Genomic DNA, 25581 nt, shown 5'->3' with positions numbered 1-25581 from the left:
TGTATTGAACGAGCTTAAATGCAGAAATGGGTAGAGGCAGAAAACAAGCTGGCGAGTGCTGCTGTCATGGAGATGCAGAGTACAGCCAAGTCCATCCACAGAGGAGGAACCTCAGCTGGGGTACAGGGTAAGTGATGCCTAAGGTCCCACACCCAGTAAGTGGGACCTTTCTTAAGGCAGTATTTGAACTTGCCTCCAAAGGTCGCAGTAAACAGCAGCCGACCCTTAAGGTCCATGAAGGCTCTGCTATCTGCTGGGCAGCCCTGGGCGGAGGGAGTGGGTTGTATCTCAGTGTGGCGAGGGAAGGGAGGAGAGACTATGACGTTCCAGTCACAGATGTTTCATTATCACTATTCAATATTATTAAGCATCTAATAAGTATAAGGATGCATGAGTCAAGGGTCCCTACCTTCAGGTTGGAAGCAGGAAAGAGACCAGATCCTAGAACAATAGGACATGGTACCCGCTGCCTAGACGGAATTTAGAATCCGGCTGGGGTGAAGAGATTAATGAGCGAGTCATGCCATCAATGTGCTGTAACTGAGTCCTAAAACCACCAGCCGCGACACAAACTGGAGTAAGTGGCTTCCCAGGCGAGATGACCGCCCAGCTACTGACCCTGGGTCTCTGTGCTCATCTGCCTTGCAGAGCTACAGGGAGGGCTAATGAAGCGAGAGGCCCTTCCTAACCCTCAAGCCCTCCATCAGAGTGCATTTTGCTCTGAGAATTAGAAGGAAGAGGAGCTAAGGGATTGCCTTCCTTTGGGAGGAGGAACTGCCCCACCCCTGCCCTCCCCACAGCCCTGGCCAGCTCTGCCAGGCCAAGGAAGGTTCTCCTCAGCTCAGAAGCCTGGTGAGAATGGCAGGAACACAGGATGGAGGAGACTCTGGCCCCCCTTTACCCATGGAGGCTGTCCATACCGGTCCCCATGCCATCCTCCAGGTATACCTGTCAGCACCCCTGGAAAAACCACCTCGAAATCAAGTGTGTGGGCCCTTGTCATGGTGGAAATCTAAGATCTCATGCTCCCAGAGAAGTGGTCCCACATTCACCTACCTCCCAACTGCTTAGCCAACCGGCAGGTATTCACTGGGCCTGTTCTCCCTGCCCATTGCATTAGGCCAGACAGAGGAAGATGTGATCAACACATAAGAAACAGTGAAAAATACCCTGATGAAATATGATTGAGTGCTAAGTAATATTAACCGTAAGGACAGTCTGAGTGCAGTGGCTCATGCCTGTAATTCCAGTACTTTGGGAGGCCAAAGCAGGCGGATCACTTGGGGTCAGGAGTTCGAGACCAGCCAGGTCAACATAGCAAAACCCCATCTCTACTTAAAATATAAAAATTAGCTGGGTGTGGTGGTGTGTGCCTGTAATTCCAGCTACTGGGAAGGCTGAGGCAAGGCACGAGAATCACTTGAACCTGGGAGGTGGAGGTCGCAGTGAGCCAAGAGACTGCACCACTGCACCCCAGCCTGGGAGACAGAGTGAAACTGTCTCAAAAAAACAAACAAACCCCAGTAAGGGTTACAGGGATTCAGGGAAGGGAAGAGGTCATTGTGGACTGGAGAAATCTTGGAAACCTTCCTGGAGGAGGCAGCAGCTCTTGGCCTCAACCCTGAAGAATGGACTGGGGAAATCACAGCAAGAACGATGACAGGAAGGAAGGAAGGAGCATGGCAAGGTCCCTTCCTAGGGGACACCCTTCTATTAGAGGACTGTAGTGAAAGTGGGGTGGGTTGATTGTGGAGGTCGAAGGGTTGAAGACTTGAGAAATAGCCAGAGGGTATCTGACATGATGGGGGAGACAATGGGGAGCCATTGGAGGTTCTATGGCAGGGTGTGATCATGATTAAAACAGAGCTTAGTCCTTACAGGACTAGTAAGCAGGTGAAGGAACACCAACAGGAGATGGAACAGACAGAAGACAACAACTTCCTTCCCAGCTCCAGCAGGAATTCTCACTTCAGCCTCAGGGACTGCAGAAATGTCTCATTTTCCCCGTTCACTTATTTTCCATTTCTTTCATTTTGTGACATTCTGAGTCGTCTTAAATCTTGGGGGAGGGAAAGCCTGAAGGGGGTAATCTGGGGTAGGCTCACTCAGTAACTGTGGTCTAACAAGGGTGGGCAAGGAGAAGGAAGTTAAGCTGGGGAGTGCGTTCCCAGGGAAGAAGCCCCCCAGGTGGGGCACACAGCCTAGGGGAAGGGCTGGTGCAGCCTGGGGTCTGGTGGCAGCTCCTCCTTCTGGCCCCTGCCCCACCTTCCAGCCACATTTCCTAGCTGCTTTCTGCCCACACCCGCTGTGCACCACCATAACAAACTCCCATTCCTGAAAAGCCCAAGTGTCTTGTGCCTCGGGAGGTATGTGCCTGCTGTATTCCTCCCTCTGAAATGCCTTCCTCAGCCCTCCCCTAAATTCCAGTTCAACCGTCAAAAGCCAGAAGCCACCCCTGCTGATGCGTAGATGACCCCAGGCAGCATTCGTCTACGCCCCGTTCAGGGCAGCTCTTTCTGCAGGTGCTATGAGCCCTCATCCTATCATGGGAAAACTAGGAATCCTCTATGCCTCTGGTAGTCCCAGTATCTTACATGTCACTCAGCTGTGGAGGCTTCTGGAAACCGGCTCAGTAAAGGTGCCCTGAATGAAAGGTTGCAGGCGTTGCATTCTGAGATTAGGAAGTGCTGGCTGGCCCTTCAAGTGATATTGCCTGGGGAACAGCTGGAGCTGGGTCCTGAAGGCTGGGTGGTTTGTCAGGAGGGGAGGTGCCTTTTTTGGGAGGAGGAGGGTACTTGGATCTAGGAGGGTGGGTAAGGGGTTAGTGGATCAACACTGGCAGAGGGTGGGGGGTGGAGATCTGGGGATGCAGTTAACAGAGGTTGCCGCTTGAGATCAGCTGAAGGAGGTGGGGAGGAACCTGCAGGGGCCTTGGGAAGGCCCAGGGAGGCAGTTTCAGAAGGGCTCAAATGTCAGAGAGCAAAATGAGACTGAGAAAAGAGGAGAAATGTCTGTGCTGTTGTTACACCACTTAGAAAACATTACAAAAAATTAGCCAGGTGTGGTGGTGCACGCCTGTAATCCCAGCTACTCGGGAGGCTGAGGCAGGAGAATTGCTTGAACCTGGGAGATGGAGGTTGCAGTGAGCTGAGATTGTGCCATTGCACTCCAGCTTGGGCAACAAGTGCGAAACTCCGTCTCAAAAAAACAAAAAACAAAAAACAAAAACAGGCCTGATAGGCCGGGTGCAGTGATTCACGCCTGTAATCCCAGCACTTCGGGAGGCCAAGGCAGGCAGATCACCTGAGGTCAAGAGTTCAAGACCAGCCTGACCAACATGGTGAAACCCCCATCTCTACTAAAAATACAAAAAGTTAGCCGGGTGTGTCAGCAGGTGCCTGTGATCCCAGCCACTCGGGAGGCTGAGGCAGGAGAATCGCCTCAACCCAGGAGGCGGAGGCTGCAGTGAGCCGAGATCCAGCCATTGCACTCCAGCCTTGACAACAAGAGTGAAACTCCGTCTCAAAAACAGACAAACAAAGAAAACAGGCCTGATAGCAACAGCTACTACTCTTGAGTCTGAGGGCGACTTGGGAATCTTGAAAGCTACCTGTGTTTTCCCCATTCTTGATACCTGCATCTAGCCCCTTCCTAACCCCAGGCATAGCCCAGGAGGAGACTGTGTGACAGTCAGGGGCTGGGCCCCACATTGGAATAGGAAACGTAAATTCTAATTCCATTCTAGTCCTGTTCCCAATTCTTCACTGGGAGCTTGTGGCCAGTTATAAAACTCGGTAGCCCCAAGTCCCCTAGTCTGAAAATGAGATCAGTAGTTCTAAAACTTGTACTGGAATTCATGGAATTCTTTAATTACAGCATAGGAATAAGGAATAATGTTATTAGCAGAAAATATATTTTGTTTGGAGATCTCCACATCGCAAGTCAAGTGTACTAAAGTCTTTTAAATTAAATCAACATTTTGGTTTTTCTGTTAATGCCCACTGCTACCTTCATTGGTTGGGAGTGGGGATGCAAATGCCAAGGGTTGAAGACTTACTAGAAAATCTTTTGATAATTGCTGGAGCCAGGTGATGGCAATGGGAGGTCGTTACACTACTCTCTGCTTCTGCATATGTTAGAAAATGTTCATGAGTTTTACAAAGTCTGTTTTGTTTTTTTGAGACAGAGTCTCGTTCTGTCACCCAGGCTGGAGTGCAGTGGCACAATCTCGGCTCACTGCAACCTCTGCCTCCTGGGTTCCAGTGATTCTCCTGCCTCAGCCTCCCAAGTAGCTGGGATTACAGGTGCCCGCCACTATGCCCAGCTAATTTTTGTATTTCTAGTAGAGATGGGGTTTCAACATGTTGGCCAGGCTGGTCTCAAACTCCTGACCTCAGGTGATCCACCTGCCTCGGCCTCCCGAAGTGCTGGGGTTACAGGTGTGAGCTACTGTGTCCAGCCCAAAAAAGTCTTTTTAAATTTTAGTAGAGACCTAAAATAGAGAAAATGTGTCTATGATCTAATTTCTCCTGGGAGTTGAGGAAAGAACCCTTTTTTTCACTGTAACTGAGGGCAGGCCTCCATACTGCTTCTTCAAGGGAGCAGAGTTTGAGAATCATGGAATTTCTGAAAGTTCTTCCGGTTCCTAAAAGTCATAGTCTAAGCTTCTTGCCCCAGGGCTAAATGAGAACAGAAACACTTCGCTCACAGAACCAGGAGCTAAAAAGCAAAGCCCCTGTTTCTGGGTTGCGGGGAACCCAGGAGTGCAGCGACTGACTTGGAGAGAAGAGCCCCATTCCTGAATTTCCACCCCAAACACAACATTCCACGCACAGGGGTAAGTGCCTCTCCTCCCAGACCTCAGACAGGCTGCCCTTTCTCCGGGCTCTTCCGGGAAAGTAATTTCTGCCTTCCTGGATCCCAGAGGAAAAGAAAACAATCAAGCAGCCAGAACCCCCACCCTGTTCTGCACTTTCTCTTTTTTTTTTTTTTTTTTTTTGAGACGGAATTTTGCTCTGTTGCCCAGGCTGGAGTGCAGTGGCGCAATCTCGCCTCACCGCAACCTCCACCTGTCGGGTTCAAGCAATTCTCCTGCCTCAGCCTCTTGAGTAGCTGGGACTATAGGCACGCACCACCACACCTGGCTAATTGTTTTTTGTTTTTTGTTTTTTTTTTGAGACAGAGTTTTGCTCTTGTTGTCCAGGCTGGAGTGTAGTGGTGTGATCTCAGCTCACTGCAACCTCCGCCTCCCGGGTTCAAGTGATTCTCCTGCCTCAGTCTACTGAGTAGCTGGGATTACAGGCGCCTGCCACCATGCCCGGCTAATTTTTTGTCTTTTTAGTAGAAACAGGGTTTTGCCATGTTGGGCAGACTGGTCTCGAACTCCTGACCTTAGGTGATCTGCCCGCCTCAGCCTCCCAAAGTGCTGGGATTACAGGCATGAGCCACCACGCCTGGCTAATTTTTTGTATTTTTGGTAGAGACAGGGGTTCACCAAGCTAGCCAGGCTGGTCTCGAACTCCTGACCTCCTTTCAGCTTCCCAAAGTGCTGAGATTACAGGTGTAAGCCACCGCGCCTGGCCTCTGTTCTGCACTTTCTCTAGAGAAAGCTCTCACACAAAGGCGAACAGACGAACAGGGCCGCCTTCCCCTGGAGGCCTGGGGTAAAGACGAAATGAGAGCTGAGTTCACGTGAAGTGCCCCACGTGGTGGCAGTTTCCTCTCTTTTCCTGTGCAGCTAGGTCACCACCCACTTCTCTTTGTACCCAGTTCTCTACTAATCAAACATACAAGACAGCTCAAAAATTGTGCGTGGCGAGTTGATTTCCCTCCTCAGTCTTTCAGCCTCCATTTTCTCACCTCTCTGCATGGCTGAAGCCCTCCACGGGCTGTTCCCACCTCCCCGACCCCCACAGAAGCTTCTCTATAAAGTCACCAGCTCCTTTCCAGGTTGTCCAACGCCATGGGCATGTCTCAGTGAATTCAGCTTTCCCTAGGGCTGGGCAGCCACCCTCTGGGAAAACCCCGTGCTTCCCCAGACACCGCTCTGTACTGCTTTCTCCCTCAGTCCCCACTGCCTGCCACTCCTCCTCTCCATGTGGCCCAGAAATGTCGGGGTTTTCATGGACATGTTCTGAGACTTCGTCTCTCCTCCCTCTCCCCTTGCTGAGCCCTTAAGTTCCCATGGATTTAAATGCCAGGGTTCTGCTCTCAAATCCCACCTCTGTCGCCCGTACTTCCCTACAGCCCAGGCTCCAGGCACCTGGCATCTCACACGGAGCCCTCAATTCCCACCTGTCCCAAACTCATCCTCCCCTGGGTCTTCCCATCTGAGCAAATGGCACAACCATCACCAGGTGTTCAGGCCAGACCCCTGGGAGTCCTCCTTGAGTCCACCAGTTCCCCTCCCTGCCGGTCCATCAGCAAGCCCTAGCTATTCTAGCTCCAAAATACACCCCAAAGCTCTTCTCTGTCTCCACTGCTGCCTCTCAAATCCACATCACATCCTTCCTGTGCACAGAAACCTTCTATGGCTGCCCAGTATTGTCAGAAGTAAGCCAGCTTTTGGGCAGACCCTGCAGGTCTCCAACTGATGTGTGGAGCCCCGCCTGCCTCTCTGGCTGCATCTGGCCCTTTCTCCTTTGCCATTTCACCCTGGCATACAGTTTGCCAAACAAGTCAAGGCCTTGCTGGTGCTGTTTCCTCTGCCTAGAACACTCTCCCTGACCCCACTCCTCACAGAGCCAGCTCTTCGGTTCCTTCAGATCTTAACTGAAATGCCACCTCCTCCAAGAAGCCTGTCTTGACCACCCCAACTAAAGCAGGCCTCTGCTATCTTCTATTTCAGCCCCTTGTTTCTTTATGTTCTGCCTGTCTCCCCCATCAGAATGTCACCTCCATGAGAGCAGGAACCGTATACGCCCAGGGTCTAGTACACAGCCAGGTATACAGTAAGTGTTCAATAAGCATCTGCTGAAGGAGCAGATGAACCAGTCATCACTGACTAGAGATTAAGAGGCTCCCAGTAAGTTCTAAGGGTTAGCCTGAAGGGGAAACTGAGGCCCATCACTTCTGGTTTTCCAGTTCTGCAGGACGGGCTGGGGCCCAGGCCAGAAGGCGCCTCACCTCCCTTTTCCAGCGTGCCAGCCACTCGTCCCGCTTGCGCTTGCTGATGTAGTAGGGGTCCCCCGCCTGGAAGGTGAGCCTCGGCATGGGCCGCTGACGGAGGCTGGACTCCCAGCCCAAGCCACCCCGCAGCCGGCCCCGGGAGCCCTAGGACAGAGAGACAGACATTAGGGCATTAGGGTGGGCACTGACGGACCCACCAAGGAGGCACTCGCCTCAAACACAATGTGGACACTGGCTCCTGGCCAGAGAGGGCACCCCTGGGAGTGCTGGGCAGGCCCCGTGTGGGCTGGAGGAGCGAGGGGCATGTGTGGCGGGGGTGGGGGGGCACATGGACACAGCCACAGGCCACGAAGGGAGGCGTCTGGCCTCTGGAGGGGGATGAGCCGGCTGCCTTGTTGGGGGACTTCCAACCTCCACGCCCACTTCCTCTCCTTCCCACAGAGGGATGTGTAAAGAAGGAGGAGGGGCCCACCCTCCGCCCCCTCACACACACTCGCCACCCGTGTCCTTCTTCTAGAATCAGGATCCACAGAGCCCCTGGGGGTGGAACACTTGCCTCCATTTTCATGGATTCGATGTTGGTCTCCTTCTGTTCTTTGCCTGTGGAGAGGGAAGAACAAAGGGACCAGTTCGTTGGTCGGCAGAATTACTGGAGTGGCTCACAGGCCCCACCTTGTGCCTGGGGTCCCTGCCACAGGGGATGGGGGTCCTCTGGCCGTTTAGCTGTTCATGTGTTAAATATGATGGCCCACCACATGCCAGGCACAGTGCTGACCCTGAGGACCCAGCAGGGCCTAGGGCAGAGAAAGAACTCGGGCAGGGGCAGGCCTTGAGGCCCAGGCAAGAGGGAACACGAGGAAATTCAGAGCTGGGTTTCTGGCCTGTCAACTCTGTCTCAGGTACACAGAAGGGGACTAAAAATACCCCCATTCTGCTGCTCCCAGTCAAGAGACCTCCTTCCCCAGAGGAGAAGCAGGAAGGCAGAGGGGGTGCGGAAGGAGGAGGGGGTGCAGGAAGGCCTGGGCCAGAGGGCCAGCCTGAGCGGCCTCCCTGGCCCTGCAAGGGAGTGTTTGCAGAGGCCTTCTGGGCATAAGGGCATGTACTGGGGGGCGGTGGGTACCGGGCCAACTGGAACAAGACCCCGGTGAAGCAACTTCCTCTCTACGAGACTCAGTTTCCTCATCTGGAAAATAAGGATGCTGGATGCGATTTCCAAGGTCCGCCTGCAGGTCCAAATATTATGATTCTATTACTAATCTCATTCTCCGTCCCTCCACTCCCTGCCCCATGCTCAGGCCCCTGAGCTCAGCCTTTAATCTAGAAGACTTGAGTTTGGATTCCAGTGTGACCTCTGTAACCTCTCCTGGCCTGTTTTCCCACTGAATCAAGGTAGATAAATGTTCTAAAATCATTAGGTTATGGTGAGCATTAAGTGCCTACTGTGGGGCCTGGCATACTGTAGGTGCTCAATACATGTTAGTGTGGTTCTCCTTCCCTAAGGATTCATTTCCTCTACTGGGCCCTGATTCCAGGTCCTGGCAGGGAAGTCTCAATTTCCCTATTGAGACCTTGCCCTCTCCCTGTGCTTCTCCAGGCCCCCAGCATGAGGGGAGCTGCGCTCCTCCCAGGCATCCCCCTGCACTCCCCACCAGGTCCTCACCACCCTTTCCAGGCACCCCTTCCAGGCCCAGCGCCCCGGAGGCTGCTGGGCTGGCTGATTCTGCCTCCCATAGCTTCTTGCTGGAGGTGGGGAAGTGAGCCCTCCTTCCACCTGGGCCCCTGAGCTTCTTTGTCGGGAACCGACAGCGTATCGGGCCTGGGCCCACTGCAGGAAGGTCACTAAGGCTGGCTCATGGTAGCTTGGGGTGGGGGGAGACAAAGAGCCTGAAACGGAAAAAACAGCCCCGACTTCATCTCCTGGCTGTGAAGCGGAAGCCAGCCACAGTGTTCACGCCGCGGGTCCTCAGCCCGGGAGGCCACTCCCTTCCCTCGTGACAGGGGGGTCCCGGACTGGTTTTGGGCTGACCCCGGGCGCCCAGGACAGCGCTGTCCTTGGTGGTTCTGTCCCTGGTGACAGCGACTCCCGCTAGCTAGGCCTGGGAGCACCAGGGGGAGGGAGGCAGGAGGGCCACCGTGGGTGCGGGCCTGGCGCCGGGCTCAGCCCGCGGGGGCCGCGTGGGCGGGGACGGGGCGTCTTGTCGCGGGCACCTGTGCGCGTGGGCGGGCGCGCACTCGCCAGCGCTTTGTTCGTGACCGGCCTTTTAAGGGCTGTCTCACCCATCTTGTCTGGCTCTGCCTCCCTGTTTCCTTTCCGTCCTCTCTCCCACCACAGCCAGCTCCCCACTTTTTTCGCGGGGGCCCCCTCCAGCCTGTCCGGGGCCTCCCCGTTCCCAGGCCAGGGCTTCCCCCTCCTCCCAGACCTCGTTGCTCTGCCTGGTGAGGCCCCGGGCTCCCAGCAGGGGGCGCCTGTCCGCGATCAGGTGGCGGCCTGGGGGCGGCCTGGCGGTCCCGGCGGACCCTGACGCGGCGGGGCTCCGGGGCTCGCGGTGGCGCTGGGAACCACTGTGTCAGCCCTGCGGCTAGGGCGGGGAGTGGAGGACCCCCGGGCTGGCTCTCGGACCTGGACTTGGGGCTTCCGACTGCATTTTCTCCCCAGCCCGCTTTAGAACCTCAAACGTTTCCTACTTGGGACCCTCCATGGCATTTAATTACTTTTACGGATAATTATTTATTCATTAGAATATTAGAAAATCAGGGTTGAAAGGCTTTGCAGAGATCATTGAGTACTTGTTCAGCACTTAAATTTTGCAGAAAGCTGAGACCTGGGGGGTGGAGTGACTTAAGGCCGGAGCTGAGATGAGCTTTTCAGGGGTCCGGATGCCCCGGCAAGCTCCCTCTCCGCTGCACCACTACTGTTATGTCTCAATGTGACCCCCTTCCTAATTTCCCAGCCCCCCAAGCTCCCCAAAACAGAACGATTTTTCCCTATGCAGTTTCCAACTGGCTTCTTTCTGGAATTTTCTCCCTGACAGACTCTGCGCATGCCCACTTGAGTGATCACACACACACACACACACACACACACACACACACACACACACACACACACACACACACGCTTTCCAGCCTGGCCGGGCCGCCTCGGAATGCGGCACTTGTCGTGAGTCAGGGAGGGTCAGCTGCTCTCTCAGTACGGCCTATGCAGCCCAACTGCTCCTCGCCCAGGCCCAGGGTCACCGCCAGGGCCAGGTGGTTGTGACCTTCCAGTGTGGCCCTGACAGGCCCGAACATGACCCTAGTGCATCTCAGGACTTGGGGGCAGGGGAGGCCAGGGTGCTTCTAACACTCGCCTCCTAGTCTGAGCTATACTCAGCCAGAGGCCACCCAAGTTCTCTTTAAAATGAACTCAAATCTCCATGACCAGGCTGTAGCCAGGTTTACCTCAGAGGGCAGTCACTGGCCTGAAAAAGGGCCCTATGCTCAGAGTAGAGAGGGGTTTTGTGCTGACCCTAATCCGGTCTCTCACCAGTTGCATAATCTTGGGTAAGTAATTTAACCTTTCTGAAGCTTCAATCTCCCCATCTGAAAAATGAGGATAATAAGAGTCTTCCAGGCTGAGTGCAGTGGCTCATGCCTGTAATCTCAGCACTTTGGAAGGCCAAGGTGGGCAGATCACCTGAGATCAGGAGTCCACGACCAGCCTGGCCAATATGGCGAAACCCTGTCTCTACTAAAATTACAAAAATTAACCAGTCATGGTGGCTGGCGCCTGTAATCCCAGCTACTCCGGAGGCTGAGGCAGGAGAATCGCTTCAATCTGGGAGGTGGAGGTTGCAGTAAGCCAAGATTGTGCCACTGCACTCCAGCCTGAGCGACAGAGTGAATGAGACGCTGTCTCAAAAAAAAAAAAAAAAAAAATCTTCCTCCCGTGATCACACATGGGGCATAATACACAGCAGAGCTTCTGAAACTTTCATATACATGGGAAGCATGAGGCCCTCTTTAAAATGCAGATTCTGATCCAGCAGGTCTTCAGTGGAGCCTGGAATTCTGCATTTCTAAATTCCTGGGTGCTGCCAACACTGCTGGTCTATGGACCACTGTGAGTAGCGAGGAGAGAGAATGCCCAATACAGTCAATACTCAATAAGGGAAAGCCACATCGCCACTGCCACCTGAATCATCATCATTATGGCATTAATGCTGGCGGGGGCAGGAACAGACCCAAGACAAGCACAGGCCTGTCGGGTGTTGGCTCCTGTCCCTATCACTCATCTCATCATCTCCCGTCTTCCTGATTCTTTCTCCTGGCTGTACTTTCAGCACATGCTCAGGCTACAAGAAACGCTGCCTTAAAAAGTCTATTTTTGCTGTACAGGAGCTAATGAAAGGGGTTCCAGGAGAGCATCCCCTGAAAAGAGACCTGGAATAAGGGGAACTGAAAGGAGACCACGGCCGAGCCACATCCTCTCCGGGGCCTTAGTCTCCTTCCTCATCTGAATCAACCAGCTGAGCATGTGTTCTATGTCAGCTGACTGCTGGAACCGTGACCGAGCCTCCACACCCTGATTAAGCCACTGTCCGTTGCACATTGGCAGAGCCTAGGCCACTGCCCACCCCGCGAGGTAACATCTCACCAATTTCAGCTTCCAGGCAGTGCAGTGGCCTTCAGGGATCCTACCAGCTCTGATCCCTGCCAGAATCTATACTTCCTGGATAGCTGGGACCACACAGGAGTGTACCAAGGCCAAAGTTTGGTTTTTTTTTTTGTATTTTTTTGAGATGGAGTCTCACTCTATTGCCCAGGCTGGAGTGCAGTGGCGCAATCTTGGCTTACTGCAACCTCCACCTCCCGGGTTTAAGTGATTCTCCTGTCTCAGACTCCCGAGTAGCTGCGACTACAGGCATGCACCACCAAGCTCGACTAATTTTTTTTTGTATTTTTAGTAGAGACAAGGTTTCACTGTGTTGGCCTGGCTGGTCTCGAACTCCTGACCTCAAGTCATCTGCCCGCCTGGGCCTCCCAAAGTGCTAGGATTACCAGCATGAGCCACTGTGCCCAGCCTCAAGGCCAAATTTTGGAGGTCAAGGAGACTTAAAGAGTTTTTGCCCACCACACTCAGCACTAAGATTCTAAGGAAGATCCACCTGTCTGAAAGTCCCAGACCCAGGAATCATCCTTGACAGCATCTCTCCCTCACCTCTCATGTTCCTGGCATTTGTCCCCTCCCTTCATCTCTGCTGCCATCCTGCTCATCAGCCCCTCCGATGTCATCCTGCTTCCCAGCTCCTCCATTCCATCCCAGGATCCAGATGACATGAGCTTTTCAAATTGCAAAGCTGATTACATCACACACACTGCCCACTCCCCGCGTCCCCACCCCCCGCCTCCCCGCCCCCCCACTCCCCACCCCGGCAGCCACCTTTGAAGGCCTGGCCTGTCTGCCCCAGCACTTTCCACACCCTTCTCCTTTGCTCTCTGCACTCTAGCCTTGTGACATCTATCAGTTCCCTGGGTGCCCTGCTCCCTCCCACCTGGGAGCCTTCTTCTCTGTTCTCACTCTCTCCCTCTACCCCTCACCCAGTGGACTCCCTCGCCCTTCAGCTCGGGCTGGACAGCCCAGGCCAACTCAGGTTCTTCGTTGCAGTTCCCCTGGACATGTTTCACTTCCCTTAGAGCGCTTATCTCCATGTGTAATCTCATCTTTTTAAGCGTGGATTTCTCATTAATGTCTGTCTCTCCAGCTGACTGTGAGGTCCTTGAGGGCAAGAACCAGGTTTTTGTTCATAATAGTTTCCCCAGTCCCTGGTATGGATCCTAGCACACCCTGAATGGGTGTTTTAAGAAACACCTGTTGACTGATCGATGCAGGAGCCCTTGAGAACAGCTAGAAATGGAAGTAGGGAAATCCCAACGTGAAAACAAACCCTCAAGGCCAGAGAACAGCTTTGGGGCTACGGCTCCATGCTGCAGGGCAGGAAGGAATGCCATGACCCTGGGTAGCAGCTCGGCAGGAGTCATGGTGGGGTCCTGGGAAGCGAAGTCAACTGCAGTCAGCCCGTGGGAAGCACCACATTTGGAAGGGCAGGGCTGATGGGTTCTCTCACACACCTGGCATTGTTAATGGGAAGGATGGTGTCTTCTCCCTTTCCTCATCTGTTTCACTCCCCTCAGGCCCTTCCCACTCTTGGGAAGTATCAGAATATGTGCAAGAGGCCTAGACAATTCAGGACCCCTCTCCGCACCAAGCCCCATTCCAGGACAGCGGAAAATAGTAGAAAGGCACAAGACCAGGACTGAATGAGCCCTGGATCTGCCACTTAAGGTTGGGGCTCCATGAGCAAGTCACATCATCGCTTTAAGCCTCAATATTTTTCTCCTGAAATGAGGATAATCTTATCTCTTGAATAAGATTGTTAGAGGAGTAAATAAAACAACTAATACAGATTCCCTCTGTAGTGTTCTGCACATAGTGGGAGCATCATACATATTTGTCGAATAATAAATGAATAAAAGCTTCTTAATAAGTTTGGAAATTTGTATTCTGGAAATGTTCTCTATCCTGCATGAACATTAGGTTGGATCCATGCAAAATAAGTTACGCCAATTAATCAATTTACTCATTCCATCATACACGCTTGGAAGGAAGACTTTTTGAAATTAAAATGCACATATGCAAAACAACCTGGCAGGGCCCTGGGAGGATCAAATGTGATAATGTATGAGAAAGCGCTTTGTAAACTGTGAAGCCCTGTACAAATGCTAGTTGTCCTCATTACTAACATGTTTACAGCTCGGTTGGCCCTGAAATTGCTGGCTTAACCTGAAAGAGAAAAGTGGGCAACTTTCCAGGCTTCCAGGGTTAGGCCAAAAAGTCCCCAGATGAAGAGGCCTGGGCTGGGCAGTACACAGAATACAATCACCCAGCCCTCTCCCCACGCCACTGTCACAACCAAATTTCCAGTCGAGTCAGCCCAACTAGGGTGGGCTCAGGACCTCTGCACTCAGGGAGGCAAACAGGGTATCTGCTGCCCTTGAGTGCCCAGGCCAGGGGCTACAAATACAGCAATCCCCAGGAACTGCAGGGCACGTGGGAGAGTAAGCAGGCCAGGTAGAGCTGCAGAAAACTAAGGCCCATAACCAGCCACAGAAGGCGATGGAGGGACCGCCATTATCCCAGTCTAGCAATCGTTGGCGTTATGAAAGACCGCTGTTGCCAGATCTAGCTTTTTTTTTTTTTTCATGAGAAGCCAAAACTCCAGATTTTTATGTGAAATTTTTTGATTTTTAAATACTGGCAACTAATTTTTTAAATGTTTAAAACACTCTATGGGCCAAATAAAACATATGCGCAGGCTGCATCCAGCCAGTAGCCTCCAGGCCATAGCCTTGGCAAGCAGACCTTTAGCCATGACCCAGACCATCCTTCCTGGGACCTGCTGGAGAGGCAAGTCCCTGACTCTCAGGGTATGCTGGTGGGCCCAGAAGAGGCTGCCCCTGGTGCTGAGGACTCACCCACTTCTGCAGGGGCTCCTCGGCCCTCCTTGGGGGTGCAGCAGCCATTTTCCACTGCTCTTGAGGCTTCAGGCAGGGTCTCAGCTGCACCCTCTCCCTCTGCTGGGGCCCCGCCCTTCTGCCCCCCAGCAGGGCTCCCCTCCTCTGGCTGGGGCTCACTCCGCTTCTCCAAGTCCCCATTGGGTAATAGCTCTGAGGCGCCTGGGTCCTGGGCCATGGATGGGGACTTGGAGATCACCGCAGGGTCCTTTGGCGTGTCACCACTTTCCACCTGCAAATGTAAGAAAGATACACAAGAGGAGGGTTAGATCAGTGGGCTTAGCCTGTTTTGGATCATTGACTGCTCTGAAATTCTAGAGAAGGTTATGCACTTTCTGTCCAGAAACTGTGTTCATATAAACCTTCATGCAAACAGATACATTCACAATTTTGCTTTCAACATCAAAGGATTCCTGGGCTTGACCCCTTGAAATCACGAGTCTGTGGACTCCAGCTTCAGAAACAGGAAAAGAATCCAAGCAGGTTTGCCAGCCTGGTTGCACTTCTCAAGGGATCGGCTCCCCCATCCCACTGCCACTCACTGAGGTTACACAGGACGTCCAAGCCTTCTCTGCAGCCCCTGTTAAAAAAGAAATGCTCCGGCCAGGCGTGGTGGCTCACACCTGTAATCCCAGCACTTTGGGAGGCTGAGGCAGGCGAATCACCTGAGGTCGGGAGTTTAAGAGCAGCCTGGCCAACATGGAGAAACCCCATCTCTACTAAAAATACTAAGTTAGTTGGGGATGGTGGTGCATGCCTGTAATCCCAGGTGCTCGGGAGGCTGAGGCAGGAGAACCGCTTGAACCTGGGAGGCAGAGTTTGCGGTGAGCCGAGATCACGCCATTGCACTCCAGCCTTGCGACAGAGCAAGACTCCGCCTCAAAAAAAAAAAAAAAAAAAAAAAAAAAAAGCTCCTTGTGCCACCCATAATCCAATAAGAATCCCCCCTCCCTCAGAAGATTCCAGTGCCACCAGATCAAGTCTGGGACTCAGGCTGGTCTGACTTCTGTGGTCAGTGCCCTCCCAGCTTTCCTCTTGGTCTCTTGAGGCATGAGAGTCGAAGGAGGACCCCCAAAAAACCATTCTGTGGGCTCATAGCCTAGCGTAGCCTTCTCCCCTGGCCTGGGCCGCCCCAGATTCTTTCAGGCACTCAGACCCAGAAGAGCCAAGGCTCTGGCAAACAGTTTTCAGGCTCTGCAACAACTCTTCCTGAGCACTGGGGTCTCTCATTCTCCCTTCAAGGGAAATCATTTCTTTATCCCCTAGAGTCTAAGAACTGAACTCGCTAAGGTTCCAGGTAATAAAAATCAAATAAAGAATAATCCTGGCTGTCTGTGTGTGTCACTGCGCAGTGGACAAAGCTCCTCACTTACTACCTCCTCAGAGTTTCTCAGCCTCCCTGGGAAGCAGGTGAGGAACCTGAGGCTCTCTGGAATTCTGTGATTTGCTCCAGGTCACAGGCTTTGCAAGGACAAAGCAAGAGCAGGAGAGCCGGGTGCCTGCTGTGTGCTCTGCTGTGTATATATATTCAGTCCTCAGCCATCCAGAGGCAAGTGGGCCAGGACACCTCAAGAAGAATGGAGGTGTCCAGTGTGGGACAGGAACAGGCAGGGGTCCCCACGGCTCGGCACTCTGCCACACCCACAGGCACCAGGCTGCACTCAGCAACTCTGCCTCGCTGGCTCCGTATACAGAACACCTACCCAGTAGAAAGGCAGGGACAGCATCAGCTCAGCAAGCCTCAGATAAGGAAGGCACTGCTCTCAGCATCTCAGTTTCCCCACCTGTCAGGTGGAGATGACTGGTCTAGACCAATGGAGATTTTGTCTTTCTTGTCTTTTTTTTTCTACTTATAAAAGTCAGACACATATATCATAAAAAAACAAACTATAGCCAGGCGTGGTGGCTTATGCCTATAATCCTAGCACTTTGGGAGGCTGAGGCAGGCTCCCTCACATATCACCTGAGGTCAGGAGTTTGAGACCAGCCTGGCCAACATGGCAAAACCCTGTTTCTACTAAAAATTAGCTGGGTGTGGTGGCGCATGCCTGTCATCTCAGCTATTTGGGAGGCTGAGGCAGGAGAATCACTTGAATCCAGGAGGTAGAGGTTACAGTGAGCTGAAACTGCTCCACTGCACTCCAGCCTGGGCAACAGAGTGAGACTCCATCTTAAAAAAAAAAAAAAAAAAAAACTATACAAAAAAAAATGAATAATGCTGAAAGGTTAAAGCTCCTATTTCAGCTCCCTACCCCCAAAATCTCTCCCCTAAGGTACCCATTATTAACAGTTCAGTGAGCATCCTTTCCAGATTTTTTCCTATGCATTGACAATCATGTGTAAGTTACATGTTTATACATATGTATTCATATACACATTCAGATCCAGAAATGTTTTTTTCCAAAAGGGTATCATACTAGTCGTAATGTTCTGCAACTTGCTTTTTCACTTAACAAGCAGAGTGGGCATCCCTCCATCCCAGTGCAGATGGATCTGGATGCTCCAAAATGTATGCATGCCGTTCCCTGATGGTGGGCATTTGGGCTGATTTGCTTTTCACTGCAGTGAACACCCTTGCACTTACAGCTCTGTACAGCTGCGTGTTTCCATGGGACAGAGTTCCAGAAGTGGTCAGGCCGGGTGAAAGGGCCTGTCCAGCTAAATGTGCAGAGATACTGCCAAATTCCCTCCAGAGTTTCCCACCACTCAAGTGCACAGCCTGAGACAGCACTGGGTCCCCAGCCCCTCCCCTGCAAAGCCCTATTTCCAAGGCTGCTTTTGCTCTAACGGTCTAGGACCTGAACTCTCAACCCACTGTTATTTGGCAAGGAACCCCCAGAGGTGGCAATTAGGGACAAGGGCCTTGGGAAAACAAAAACAAAAACAAAACCAGAGTCTTCTCAGGTATGCTTTCCTCCCTGGATGGGGACCCGGGCACAGGGAGCAGCCGGAGAGGGAGCAGAAGGAACTGCAGGGCCTGCCAAGCTCCTTTCCTGCTGTGCGGGGCAGCTGGGCAGGCCTGCTTCCAGGAGGGAAGCACCCACAGAAAGCTGCATGTGTGTATTCCTCAGCAGTTGGAGGCAGGGGGCTGCAACGAGAGGAAGAGGAGGTGACTGGTAAAAGCGAGAAGTCCTCCACTGCACTTGGGGGCTTGGGCTGATGCCAGCAGAGCCAGGAAGGCCAAATCCGGGAAGGAAAGTGGAACGGCAGACCCCTGCCTATCGCCCCTGCCTCCATCCTGTGTGTCAGGACCCTCCCCAGAACTCAGAACACCTCTCCTCCCTCCCTGCTTAAGCAAAGAGGGCATTTCCAGCCTAGAATGGTCCTCCCTGGTGTAAACTCTGTCTGTCACCCTTCAAGGCTCAGTCATGAGCCCCAGCAGCCTGAAAAGTGGAGTGTACCCCTGCACTGCAGCCACCTTCTGGGATCCAGCTGTTCCAGGTACCCCAAAGCCCCCAACATGGCACTACCATAGAGGTATGCGTGGGGTCCTGCCTGGCTAACTTGAGCTAAGAAGCTTAGGTCAGAGCCAGACTTTTTCATGGCTGCGTCTTCCTTTCTTCTCATCATTTGCTGCCCTGCAGACACCTCAGATTGGGGCAGGCTCTGAGCCCCGCAAAGCTGCTGGAGGCAACTCCACTGTCACTCACTTCCTGCCTGGGACCACATGGCCTCCTCTCATGCTGGGACTCACTTCCTGTTGACTGCTGGCTCCGTAGCATAGAGACCTATGAGGGCCGGCTCTGAGGCCCAACACAGCCCCAGGCTCCCGACCAACCCAGTCCTTCATGCACAAGAGTAAGCCCTGCCCTGGCCTTGCCCACGGACCCCAGTCTGCAACAGCACCAGATGCGCCATTCTCCCAGAGATGCCCCCAAAGCCAGGCGGGAGCCGGGCATGCTGGGCAGATGATGGGCGAGTGGGGCACGTTGCACATTTCCAGCCCCGGGTTAGCTCACCCGCTGAAATCCCCACTCCCGCATCTGGTCCACACCATCCTCTGCCCAACCATCCCCTCCTGCTCACCTGCTCTCTCAGGTTCTGGATGAGATGATTCAGCCAAAGTTCTGGGATTTGGGGGCGGTGGGGGCAATGACTTCTGCCACGCTCAACCCTTGATTCATCCTACCCATCAAGAACTCCCTCAAGCTAAGTGTGGCCCCTCAATGGGGCTCTCTGGGGCTCAGGGTGACCAGCAGGACAAAACCATCCAGAGGAAGGAAAAAGGTCCCAGTCAAATGGCCTGAAGCAACTGTCCAAGTCTCTGGGGAAGAGCTGGGTGCTCACTGAAGGAGCCATCCCTGGTGAGAAGGGCAGAAACCTCAGCCTGGAAGCCCAGGAGGGAGGGGTACCCCAGCCAGGCCTGGCCTCTTCTGCCCCCAACTCCATGTCCTCCTCCCAGCCACTCTCCTCCCCTCCTTTCCCCTGTCTCCACAGCTTGTTGACCTTTGGAGGGCAGAGACTTTGCTCGATCTGGAGGGCAGAGACTTTGCTCGATCCGGCTAGACTTAGCAGGGAGTGGGGCACCTGACAGGTGCTCAGACAATATTCACAATTGATTCGTGAATGGCAAAGACGAAGCTAAAAGTGAGAACCTCCTGCACTCAAGCTAGAGGGAGTTTCAGCTTTGCTGCCATGTTTGTTAAACAATCTGCTTTTGTTTGCTTTTATTTTGACAGTCATCTTGAAAGAGACACAGCACACCCCCGAGATACTCATGTTGCCCATTATCTGGGAGAGGGCTGGGTTGGGGGTGCCGACCATCCTAGAAGGCACCACCAGCAGGTGCAGCTGCAGGTGACAATTTCAGAATGGGAAAAGCCGCAGTAAGTACCCATCACTTCTCCTCCTGTGGGGGGCCAGATGGGGGCCACAGGAGGGTTGTGAATCTAGTATCATTCTAGATTTCAGTACAGCTTGGTCCTATCACCCACTGTCCACCTACCCCCACCCGGTATACCTCACTTTGGGTCTTCAAATCCTGCCCACCACTTCCTGGGGTCCCTCCGAGTTTGCCAATCTTCGCTTTCCTTCTGGGCAGAACCCCCACCTTGCCTCCGGCTTTTCCTCAGTCCTCTCCTGTGAGCAGCTTTTTGAGGCAGGTTAAGGCCGTAGTTCTCAACTGGGGCGATTTTGCTAACTCCTCACCAGGACATTTTGGCATGTGTGTGAAGACATTTTTGGCTGCCACAAGGTTAGGGTGAGGTGCTGGCATCTAGTGAGTAGAGGCTAGGGAAGCTGCTAAACACCCCACCAGACAGAGGACACCCCCCCCAACAGAGATTTAGTCCAGACAAAATGGCAATAATGTCTTTGAAAAACCCTGGGCTGAGGGTAGGGGCAAGGACAGGGACTGTCTTTATCAAAGGAACACTTTTTTTTTTTTTGAGATGGAGTTTCGCTCTTGTTGCCCAGGCTGGAGCACAGTGGCGCAATCTCGGCTCACTACAACCTCCGCCTCCTGGGTTCAAGTGATTCTCCTGCCTCAGCCTCCCAAGTAGCTGGGATTACAGGTGTCTGCTATTACACTTGGCTAACTTTTTGTATTTTTGGTAAAGATGGGGTTTCACCATGTTGTCCAGGCTGGATTCAAACTCCTGACCTCAGGTGATCCACCCACCTCAGCCTCCCAAAGTGCTGAGATTACAGGCATGAGCCACCATGCCTGGCTTAAGAAACACTTTTTTTGGCCAGGCATGGTGGCTTACGCCTGTAATCCCAGCACTTTGGGCGGCTGAGGCGGGTGGATCATGAGGTCAGCAGATTGAGACCATCCTGGCTAACATGGTGAAACCCCGAATCTACTAAAAATACAAAAAATTCGCTGGGCGTGGTAGCAGGCGCCTGTAGTCCCAGCTGCTGGGGAGGCAGCAGGAGAATGGTGTGAACCTAGGAGGCACAGCTTGCAGTGAGCCAAGATCGCTCACTTTTTTTTTTTGAGACGGAGTCTCGCTCTGTTGTCCAGGCTGGAGTGCAGTGGTGTTATCTCAGCTGACTGCCACCATGCCTGGCTAACTTTTGTATTTTTAGTAGAGACGGGATTTCACCATCTTGGCCAGGCTGGTCTTGAACTTCTGACTTCGTGATCCACCCACCTCAGCCTCCCACAGTGCTGGGATTACAGGCGTAAGCCACTGTGCCCGGCCTAGAAACACTTTTTTAAACTTTTAAAAAACTGGGGTAAAACATACATAACATTTACCATTTTAACCATTTTCAAGCATACTTTAAGTACACTCTCATGGTTATACAACCTTTACCCCCATCCATCTCCAGAACTTTTCCACAATCCCAAACAGAAACTGTCTCCATTCAACACTAACTTCCCAGTCGCCTCTCCCCCAGTCACCACTCTTCTACTTTCTGTCTTCTAAGGAGCATTTTAAAGTCTGTGTGTGGAAGGATCTGGACCCCTCAGCCCCCTGTAGTTGGCAGGTGTGGACAGCTGCTGGCCCAGCCTTGCCCTGAAGGGTGGGGGTGAACCCACCGCAGCTGTCACTCCTGTCCCAGCCAATGCATGCCACGTTTGTTTACAAAGCCCTTTCTCACCCAATCTCCTTACAATTCATACCTCTGAATCTAATTATCTGTTTACTGTGGCCTCCCTCCTCGACTGTGAGCCTTGCCTTATTTAACTTTTTTTTTTCTTTGAGACCGAGTCTCGCTCTGTTGCCCAGGCGAGTGCAGTGGCGCGATCTCGGCTCACTGCAACCTCCACCTCCTGGATTCAAGCGACTCTCCTGCCTCAGCCTCCCAAGTAGCTGGGATTACAGGTGCCTGCCACCACACCTGGCTAATTTTTGTATTTTTAGAGATGGGGTTTCTCCATGTTGGCCAGGCTGGTCTCAAACTCCTGATCCCAGGTGATCCATCCACCTCAGCCTCCCAAAGTGCTGGGATTACAGGCGTGAGCCACCGCACCCGGCCAATCTTATTTAACTTTGTAGGCCTCTCCACCTATGGCTCTCTAGCATCCCACACAGGACTGGGCACACATATGCTTATAAAATTAATAAATGTAATTTTCACAGGGATCCTAGGGGAGCTGGAGCGATACTCGCTTTTCTGAGGCCTGCCTTGGGTCACACGCCTCTGAGCAGTAAAGCTTCCAGGATGGCCCAGGTACAGGCGAGGCATTTGAAGGCCGACTCCCGCTCTGGGTTGAGTCTCGGAAAAGCGCAAGCTCACAAATGCCCCCAGGGTTTGGAGAAGGCAGAGGCGGCAGTGCAGTGCCCAAGAAAGGCCGGGCAGAGGCTGCTGGCCCTCCCCTGAGCAGCGCTCAACTCAAGCAAAAGACAGAGGCAAGGCAAGGAGGAGCCCTCTGCTGTGGCCTGCCCAGCCGGAACCAATTCCCCAGCCCTGCCGCCCCCTCCTCTTCCCCCTTTGCCCAAAGTCTGGGCCAGACCCAGACCTCCTGCCCCTCCTTCACTCCAGGCAAAGCCTTGCATCCCAGGGTGGGGCAATGTCTGAAACTCCCAATATGGGGAGGTGATTTTTTCTTTCTTTTTTTTAAGAGACAGGATATCCCTTTGTCACTCAGGTTGAAGTGCGGTGGCATGATCACGGCTCACTGTGGCCCTGAATTCCTGGGCTCAAGCAATCTTCCTGCCTCAGTTTTACCAGGGACTACAGGTGCCTGCCACCACACCTAACTTTTTATTTTTATGGAAGTAATTAAAAAAAATTTTTTTTTTGAGACAAGGTCTCACTCTGCTGCCCAGGCTGGAGTGCAGGGGTGTGACCATAGCTCCCTGCAGCCTCAAATTCAACGATTTTCCTATCTCAGCCTCCCAAGGAGCTGGGACCACTGGCATGTGCCACCACATCCAGCTAATTTTATGGAAGTGATTTTTTTTTTTTTTTTGAGACGCAGTCTCACTCTGTTCTCCAGGCTGGAGTGCAATGGTGTGATCTCGTCTCATTACAACCTCCGCCGCCAGGGTTCAAGCGATTCTCCTGCCTCAGTCCCAACTAGTAGCTGGGATTACAGGCATGTGCCACCACATCCAGCTAATTTTTGTATTTTTAGTAGAGATGGGGTTTCGCCATGTTGGCCATGCTGGTCTCGAACTCCCAACCTCAGGTAATCCACCCACCTCGGCCTCCCAAAGTACTGAGATTACAGGCGTGAGCCACCACACCCGGCCAGAAGTGGTTTTTAAGTGTTGCTTTACTATAGTTATTTACACAGAAAAACTAAAATCCAGGAGGAGGAGAGGTGAAAGTCATGGCACAGGGGAGATGAGGCCCTGGCACCTGGGGCAAGAAGCCCTGTCCCCAGGCTGCAGCCCACCTGCAGCGATCACCGGGGAAGGGGGGGTCCTGTGGGGGTGGGGGGTGGGTAGGTGCCATTCTCCCTCCTCCCCTGCCTCTTCCTTTCCCACTGGGAGCTCCTCTTGCCTTCTCCCCCAAAGCCCAGCAGATGCAGGGGCGACCTCACCTTGGTCACCCAGAGGGCCGGGCCTGCCATGGTGCTTTTAAGGCCTCTGTGAGATCCATTCCATGCCAACCGGGAACCCTGGCATCAGGCCAGCCACGGACTCTTCACCATCACATGCACAGACTTGAGAAGGAGGCACCCCCACGCCTGCAGACACCCACTGCCAGCCACAGGACAGAAGGGTGCAAGGAAGCTGCACGATGCCAACACAAACACGCGTGAGCCCCTCCACTCGCACCGCAACTCCTCGCTCCTTCCAGTTCCTCAGCTCTGCAGGCCCATCACCCCTCAACCAGCCTGAATTTTTCCAGGTTGACTCTAGTTTCAGGAAACAGCTGCATGTCCACGTAAGCAGGGCAGCTCTGCCCCCGAAGCATTGGCACGGGGCCACGACTGCCCGCCCCCGCCCTTCCTGCAGCCCCCTTTCCCCTGGCGGCCCTCACCAGAGATCTGATAGCAGCTGGAAGTGGCCTGTGGCAGGGAGAGCCAGAGATGCCTGCTCCATGCCCACTCCAGGAGGGGCCAGGGGGTCCCCAGATGCCCCCTTGCTCGGCCTTCCTGGGGTGGATGGAGCAAGCTCCAACGCTATGGAGCTAGGACCCTGACTCCTCCAATTTCCCTTTTCCCTCTGGGGTGGCTAAAAGCGCAGCCAGTGGGGTCAGGGATGGCGGGACCAGAGGCCACAGAGGGCCGACTCTGGAAACTCTGGTCCCAGCCTGGGCACCCCCTCCAGGTCCTACCATTCCCCTTACCACATCTGCTGGGAGCTGCCTGTCTCCCTTCTCCCCAGAGATCTCTCCACCCGTGTGTCTGAGGAGAGAACTCTGGGCTCTGCAAAGCCTTAGAGGTCACTCAGTCCGTGGCCTGGCTAGGCCGTCACAAGCCACGGCAAATGGATGCCAGAATGACCATGCGTGGTGAGTGGCCGGCCCACTCAGGGTTCTGTTTCCAGCGGGGACACTGGTCCACCTGGAAAAGGGCCTGGTTGTGCTCTTTGAAGTCAACCTCAAAGGATTTCAGAGTGAGCTGGAGGCTCCCTTTAAAAAGCCATTATGCTGGCTGGGTTCAGTGGCTCACGCCTGTAATCCCAGCACTTTGGGAGGCCGAGGAGGGCGGATCATCTGAGGTTGGGAGTTCGAGACCAGCCTGGCCAACATGGTGAAACCCCATCTCTACTAAAAATACAAAAAAAATGGCCTTTGAGCCCCCTATGCTCAGGCCTGCTCTCACATTGTGTAGTGTACTTTCATTTTCAATAAATCCCTTCGACCCTTAAAAAAAAAAATTAGCCAGGCATGGTGGTACACGCCTGTAATCCCAGCTACTCAGAAAACTGAGACAGGAGAATTGCTTGAACCCGGGAGGCAAAAGTTGCAGTGAGCCGAGATCGCGCCACTGCACTCCGGCCTGGGCAACAGAGTGAGACTCCGTCTCAAAAAAAACAAAAAACAAAAACAAAAACAAAAAAGCCATTACGTATGAGAGATCCCATACGTTAAGTAAATCTCTTTTGAAGTTGCTTCTGTTTTCAATTTCTGCCAATCCTAGGGTGACAGGTTGGGTAAGAAGGGAACCCACCATGGAAAATGGTGCTGTCTTTTCTGTGCTTCATTTACCTTTCTGAAATTTCTAATGGGTGTCCTCCCTCTGCCCCCCAGCTGTGCTGTGCTCAGCCCGCCGCACCCGACATGATTTCATAGCCTTAATCACGTCCTCTGCCTTTGTCTCTGCAGACTTGGGAGTCCTAATCTCTTTAGTCTGTCCTCTCTTGGCAGCCTTGCCTTCCCCTTGATAAATTTAGTGCCCTTCTCTGGAGCTTTTCCAACTCGCTTATGTCTTTCTCGAGGTAGGAGAACCAAAATGTACAAAATTCTCTAGGTGGGGATGATGAAAGAAAGCCCATGTCAACAGCTCTCCTCCAATGGGTGTGCCGGCGCGTACCTGCAACAGGAGGAACAATGCAGGTGGAGCCCGGGCCCTAGAAAAGCTCATGGGGCCCCAGGAAGGCCACCAAGGCCAGGACCTGTGGGAATGAATGACTCGCTGAAGGTGGCCCTGGGATGTGGAGAGATGAAAATAAACAGAGGGATTATTTTTGGAAAAAAAAAAAAAAAGGAGATTCTGAGATTCTACTTAAATGCTCCCCAAGTAAGACCAGCTATGTAAGGTGGCCTTGACAGGGGCCCCTTCCCCATCTGCTCCCTTCCAGAAGCCTTGTCTCTGACAACAACGCTGATGCTGTCCCTGTTGTGCCATTGCTAGGGCCTCCTTTCACCCCTTCCTCTCCAGCATTCCCAGGGCCAGCAGCATAGGCTTGGCCAATTCTGCCCCGCCACTGCCACCCCCCACAGGCCCTGGGACTTTGCTGGCGCCCCCGCCCCCTCCCCTCTCCCAGCATGTGCTCATGCTCAGGGATGAACGCCATGCTCATGGGTGCCAGAGCCAATTTCTCAAACACG

At 53.2% G+C, this 25581-nt stretch overlaps 1 protein-coding gene across 9 annotated transcripts in view; it reads right to left on the bottom strand.

Annotated features, from left to right (window-relative positions):
- Positions 1-25581, bottom strand: part of DNMT3A (DNA methyltransferase 3 alpha) — a 109671-nt gene that overhangs the window by 34910 nt on the left and 49180 nt on the right. For 6 of the 9 annotated variants that reach the window (XR_010149602.1, XR_010149600.1, XR_010149601.1 and 3 more), the window contains exons 4-6: positions 14644-14914; positions 7685-7728; positions 7126-7272 (exon numbers count right to left, since the gene is read on the bottom strand). Coding sequence is in view for 5 of the 9 variants with exons in the window: in XM_016948162.4 (XP_016803651.1) it covers positions 7126-7272; positions 7685-7728; positions 14644-14914 (462 nt within the window). In the remaining 4 variants the exon portion in view is untranslated. Of the gene's footprint in view, positions 1-7125; positions 7273-7684; positions 7729-8248; positions 8352-9405; positions 9601-14457; positions 14915-25581 lie in introns of those variants that run through there. The other 3 variants (XM_063790052.1, XM_054677731.2, XM_063790055.1) reach the window with 3 other exon arrangements.

This window comes from Pan troglodytes, chromosome 12 (genome assembly GCF_028858775.2).
Source record: "Pan troglodytes isolate AG18354 chromosome 12, NHGRI_mPanTro3-v2.0_pri, whole genome shotgun sequence".
Taxonomy (NCBI): domain Eukaryota; kingdom Metazoa; phylum Chordata; class Mammalia; order Primates; family Hominidae; genus Pan; species Pan troglodytes.
This window is presented reverse-complemented; position numbering and strand designations above follow the sequence as displayed.